This window comes from Charadrius vociferus, unplaced genomic scaffold (genome assembly GCF_000708025.1).
Source record: "Charadrius vociferus isolate BGI_N301 unplaced genomic scaffold, ASM70802v2 scaffold7, whole genome shotgun sequence".
NCBI lineage: Eukaryota > Metazoa > Chordata > Aves > Charadriiformes > Charadriidae > Charadrius > Charadrius vociferus.
In genome coordinates this window covers 8,150,221-8,156,220 of record NW_009649308.1, presented here as the reverse complement: position 1 = coordinate 8,156,220, position 6,000 = coordinate 8,150,221, and the positions used below count along the sequence as shown (strand labels likewise).

The window sequence follows — 6,000 nt, the reverse complement described above, 5'->3', positions numbered from 1 at the left end:
TGAATTTTAAGTCGGTCAGACGGGCGCGCAAATTTTGCATTCCAAGCAAACAGCCTGCACTGAGACACCTGAGCTTTATCTAAATGCTGCTGCAGTCTTAATTGAGCACAGGCCGTCGATGGTGGCAAATAGCAGCTGTTTTATACTTGTATAGAATACCCTGAAGTGTATGACTAGAGATAGGAAATGTTATAGTTTTTAAAAAAAAGAAAAGCTGCTACTTTCACATAACTCCAGAAATTTTTCCAGTAACTACAATATTCTGAAGAAAAGAATAAAGAAACAGAAAAGATTCTTAAAAAAAAAAAAAAAAAATATATATATATATATATGTGAAGTTAAGCAAATAATAATGCTAAATAACATTTGCAAGATTTGGCTAGAATCACTCTATTGTATTACCAAACATTCCTTCTAAACAGGATTGGATCCAACATAAGGCATTTGGCCAGATTCTTAAGTAAATAAATAAACCTTGACACACTTGACAGTAACCATGGGGAGGGAAGAATCACTGTATCTTTCATTGAGCTATTCACCGGAGATGCAGTATATTAATGGGGGTTATGCTGGGTTATGCCCAGCACTGTGCATCTTAGCATCTCCCAGCAACATCCTGCACTGCATCACCACGAAATACCGAATCTGCTGAAATAAAGAACTTCTGTCACTTCAGCAGGTAATTAAGTGGCCTTCCGCAGACCAGTTCCGGCCTTCAGTACCAACAAACACGTTCGCTCTTTAGGCCCCACTCCACAAATACTCAAGCACCATCTGCCCAGTGGTACTGGGGCAGCAGTGAGAGCGCTCGGTGAAATCCATGGTGTACTCAGACATTTGCAGGACCAACAGTCGACAGTAACTCTGTTTGCTGGGAGTTCTTATTATCAGGTGCTTCACTTTCTCAAGTTGAATTCTGATTAAAGACACGAGGAGCCATACGGTCTGTATAACGCAGACTAGCTATGCATGTTTGATGGATAGGTTAGGTGTATGTTGCATGTTGTGTAGGTGTATGTCAAGTTGTGAGTACATTATATTTATTATGTATATATATACACAGCAAGGCATGGAAGCAAGCCAGAAACCAGTTTGTAAATTAGAACGTGGGACGATATATTTCTGATTGAGGTGTCCTTTTTTTTTTTTTAAATCACAGAGTGAAAATATTTGAAGGAGCCATTTGATCCCTCTTCAATGAAAATTTTTCTTTTTAACAAAAAAAAAAAAAAAGTCAACCACTTCTCATTCTTACTTTTCCTTCCTGAGGTATAAATGACTGTACCTTAACTTCAGAATATATCTTCAGGTGATCCAGCTGGAGGAGGTATGATGGTTTTGTTTTATCTTACAAGTCACAGCTTTGACAACGCAATGAATCTATAAATTGCAACAAACTTTTGTACAACAAAATTCCTGCAAAACAGTCTGCGTAACAGACTCACAATTTACTATCTGGAGGAACGCACTTAAGATTTCCCATCTTTCTGCCCAACAGTTTCTCCTCTAGCCTTGAAAAATTTGAACAGGTACGCACAGTTTACTGTTTATCATTCTGCCTGTCTACGTCCTGTTCTCCACAAGACGTGTTGACAGGAAGATTTAGTCATACTACTAAACTGGAACACTTTGTGTTCAGTAGAGCCCTGCACTGATTTGACGTTCCTTTTTATACCTGCATTGTAAAATCAGTATACAGAATGTATTAGAGCTGTAGAGAATGAACAGTTTTCATTTTGTTTCTTCACTAACCACTCTGCTGAGTGAGGATTAGCGTAGAAGCAGAGGAGGAATGTTTCAAAAGCTAGTAAGTCAAAAAAGAAAACGCTGATGTTTACACTGGACTTTGTACCGCCACTCCCTCTCCAGTCTAAGCTAAGTGAAAAAAACCTTTTGTTCAAAGTCAGGTCAGAACAGTGGATGAAATATCATAGCTTATATGTAACATGGGCTTTTGAAATTATTTCAACATGGTGTTTTTCCACTCACTCAAATAAAAGCGTCTCCAAAGCATAAAGATCTGATGGGACTTAGCCAGACAGGTATTTATCCACAGCAGCGTAGAAATTAAGTAGTCAGAAAAAAAAAAAAAAAAAAAAAAGATTTTTGAATGAGTTATTGTTCCCCAACGTTTTCAACCAGCTTAAAGAAAATACAGTAGAACCTCATTGTTTTGCACTTAGGACTAGGAGATGAAGTGCACATCGTTTCACTGTTACCATTTTGCAACATTCAAGTGCTAACAGTTAAGCCAGGATGATGCACTTCAAGATGTGTTCTGCTCACATCAGTGGAGTGTTGTAATTCAGCTTTATTTCCTACCCTATGACATAAGTGTACTTATATTTAATGGAAAATAAGTCAAAACGAGGTAGCAGTGCCACTCTCTTTGCTGGAATGTGGACAGATCCTGGCCTAATTTTAAACAGTGGCTTAGCAAGATTCTACTGTAATTACACAAAATGTATAAAACACGAACCTTTTCCAGAATAAGGCCACTAATTTTGCCATTGGCAATAGGCAGTGAGAAACAGCAGTTAAAAAAAAACCTCACTTGATGATAGAGGTTTTTTTGAGGCAATAAACTGTGGGGAGAAGTATAAAACACATTGTCCTCTCATCCCTCCTCTTTGTTTTCCAGTATAAGTATCTCTGCTTCCTGTGCGTACTGCTCCGTGGGGAGAAATTTCAGTCTATTTTCTTAGGTGGGAGTCTAAGCAAGTCCACGCTACATTTAAAGATGGGGACAGCACTGTAAAACAGTAGGATTACGAGCTTCCCATGAGTCATGGTCATCACAGTCTGATGTCCAGACGCCCAGATTCGATACCAGCGCCCATAAAAAGGATCTGAGACGGCTGGGCACAACATGTTGTTCAAATTCACTTCTGTAACCTGAGAAAGTGACAACAAATTTATAAATTAACAATATTTTTGTGTTGCACTGATTCAGACACCTAAAATGGTAATTCTGAAATTACCATAATAACCAAAAATGTTTGACAATCCATTGTGTCACCAAAAAGGTGACAATCCATTGTTCAACACAAGTAGGGCATCTTTCAGAAGGAAAGCAGATCCAAATTCAGTTGCGCATTTAATAGATGGATTTATGCAGGTACAGAACCAATTTATGAAATATTTTACCGATACTTATGAGAGATGAGATACAAATGCCCGTTAGAACATGCAATTAAAAATTTGCATGCAAGTAGTCTTATCCATGTATACCTGGACACTTTGAAAACTAGTCAGTGTTTTTACTTTGAATGTACTTGCAAACTATCCATTTATTAACCTGTATTTACTTACCAATCCCAGAATCTGCAAGATGCTAAAATGATACACAAACATAAACCCCGTGGACAAAAGAGCCCACCAGAAATTGCAGAGTGGTTCTGGAGTGTAGATACCTTGAAAAGAAAGGAATACATTAGTATTCAGCTGAACTGCTGCGTCCATCAAACACTCGTGAATAATCCTCTCTCTTCTCCTCTGTGGATGTCAGCGCATCTGGCTTTAGCTGATAACCTACTCAATACCATTACAGTAATTAATATTTGAGAGCCTTATTTCTTACCTGGAGCGTCCTGAACAGTTTCTTCCCTCCTTCTGGTCCAGCAGTAAAATGAACAATATGTTACCTCATTAAGCTTGCCTATTTTTTTTACAAACACCAGTGATTTTTACCTCATTCTTCCTTCTACCACAGAAGTACTAAATGATTTTAAAATACAGTAATGGTATGCAATGACTTCACAAATCAGGTTATTTATACTTAAACACCTGCTTCTTATGGGAGCTGTGACTTCAGCATGCACAGAACTAACCTAGGTAGTGGCAGTTCCTGCACAGCACTCTATAAGAGCACAGCCTAATTGCCATTTCCTAAGTTTATGGTTATTTAACAACTATTAAAAAGTAATTTGCCCCAATAATGCCTAGGAACAGAAAAGCTATATAAAGCAGTCAATCCATTAATGACAGATTGTGCCTTTAAATGAAAACTACTGTGGAGATATTTTCCGATAAACACTATAAACAATTTTATAATCAGTAGATATCACGGATACTGTAAAATATTTTTTTCTCCTTCAAATGAAGTAGCAGATATCACATTATTTATTCCTGGGCTCACCCTTCTCTCTCCTCCTGAAACTAGGTTTTGTCAATTTACTGACAAAACACGCTGTCACATGGGCGAGAACGTACCAAGGAAATCAGATCTCATAAAAGTACCCTTAGATACAAGACTATTTCTGGAATTAAATATTGAAACATCATATGGTGAGAACAAAAACAGTTTACAGAGTTCTCAAGACTCTTACTAGCAGACATAAAAATTTCAGTGTAAGATACGGGGAAAAGTATTATTTTCCTTATGACTTTAATAACTTAACCTAGGGATGCAAAAGGAAAAGACACACGATGTGAAGCTTCTCAGCAGCCATAAGAAATCGTAGAGTTTCAGATGATTACAAAAACACACTGGCATTTTTTATCTACCTCTGTCTGCTCTCTGATCCATTAGATATTACTAAATATTGGAACGTGTATCCAGTACTCAAAGGATAGCTTAGAGCACAGAGTGCAATATTCACATTAGCCTTTGCTAGCTAGTGCCTTCAGTAATTACCAGGAAGACTCGACAGACGTCAGCATATACTGTACAAGGCTACTGGAAACTCAAATAACTACACAGGCGTAGCTAGCTAGGACAGAACTCACCAGACTAAAGCTGGTATAAGTATGCCTATGTATGGTATCATATGGAGATACAGGCAAATAACTGCTTTACCACACCAGCATACAATGCTGCATCCTGTCTCAGGTTTAAAAACCCTACAGGACTGCTTCCTCAATCCCTGTTGCCCTTTTACTATTCTTTTCTGCATAGTTTTCTTCCATAGTTTGTACCCATCATGCCAGTTCAGATCGATTTTGCAGAAGCTACCTGAAATAATCCGATTTAAATACAATTTTGTGAATGTTACAAATTCAAAATTACCTACACATCATTGTCTAAAACTACACCTAGTCATTGTTCCCTCAAAATAACATAGCTTCTCTGTTGCTGGTCAACAAGGAATAAGGAGTTGATTGTATGCCTGAATGACAGCAGCACATCTGCCCCCCATATATCACTCGCTGACTTTAATGAGCAACAATATTAGTGTAATTACCCAAGATAAAACTGCACACCATGTTTTAGTAAGCAAGCTGTGCCTTGCTGCAACCATGATAAACACGAGCAGAGAAGCTACTTTGAAAGCATAAGGCAGCTTATAAGATTTCTTAGCCAGTGGGTAGGTGAAGGTCAGAAGCAGTGTCTGAACTATAAGCAAAATCCAAAGGTAAAAGTGACCTCTACAAGAATAGAGGAGTGGTGGTGGAGTGCTCCAAAGGTAAAGGGAAAAAACTCACAAGTCTAATTCTTCGAACATGCATAGCAAGCACGATCTAAGAGCTGGTATCCTATTGAGAAAACAGTACAGGAGACTTGACTTAACTAGCAATGATATTCATTAAACTCCACTGCCTGAAAACATCAGATATGCGATACCACCTTGAATATGGTTTTTCATTACAGAGAGCCAGAGAAGACACAACTAGCCTTGCTATCAGAGTTCAGGAGACCATGACTCTATTTTTGGCTGCACCAACTTTAAGTGACCTGCTCAAGCTGTACAGAATCTCCTTGTGCTCCCTCCTCAGCTGCAGGGTAAAGAAAACATCGGTGGACTTGCAAAGGTTTTTTCATATTGTCTTTGCAGGGTTAGGTGCATGTTTAACCTAGATGCAAAACACAAAATAAAATTTAAATGAAGTGTCTAAAACAGCTCCCAGGAACTGGCACAGGAGCACTGTACCAAATTTGGTTGCACATGAACTCGCCTGGTTGGCAGTTGCCTGTGTTATTTGAAAAGTATCCGACAAAGCCTGAGAACAGATGGTAGTAGTCTAGAGAGGTAAACACTCCGAAAAGCTAGAATCCAGAGA

At 38.4% G+C, this 6,000-nt stretch overlaps 1 protein-coding gene across 1 annotated transcript in view; it reads right to left on the bottom strand.

The window, feature by feature from the left end:
- Window positions 1-2,302: 2,302 nt before the first annotated feature.
- The window catches only part of TMEM164 (transmembrane protein 164), a 39,662-nt gene continuing 35,964 nt past the window's right edge, over window positions 2,303-6,000 (bottom strand). Inside the window, exons 5-6 of the mRNA XM_009889296.1 lie at window positions 3,313-3,413; window positions 2,303-2,895 (exon numbers count right to left, since the gene is read on the bottom strand). Of these exons, the coding sequence (XP_009887598.1) occupies window positions 2,689-2,895; window positions 3,313-3,413 (308 nt within the window). The 3' untranslated portion in view covers window positions 2,303-2,688. The remainder of the gene's footprint in view (window positions 2,896-3,312; window positions 3,414-6,000) is intronic.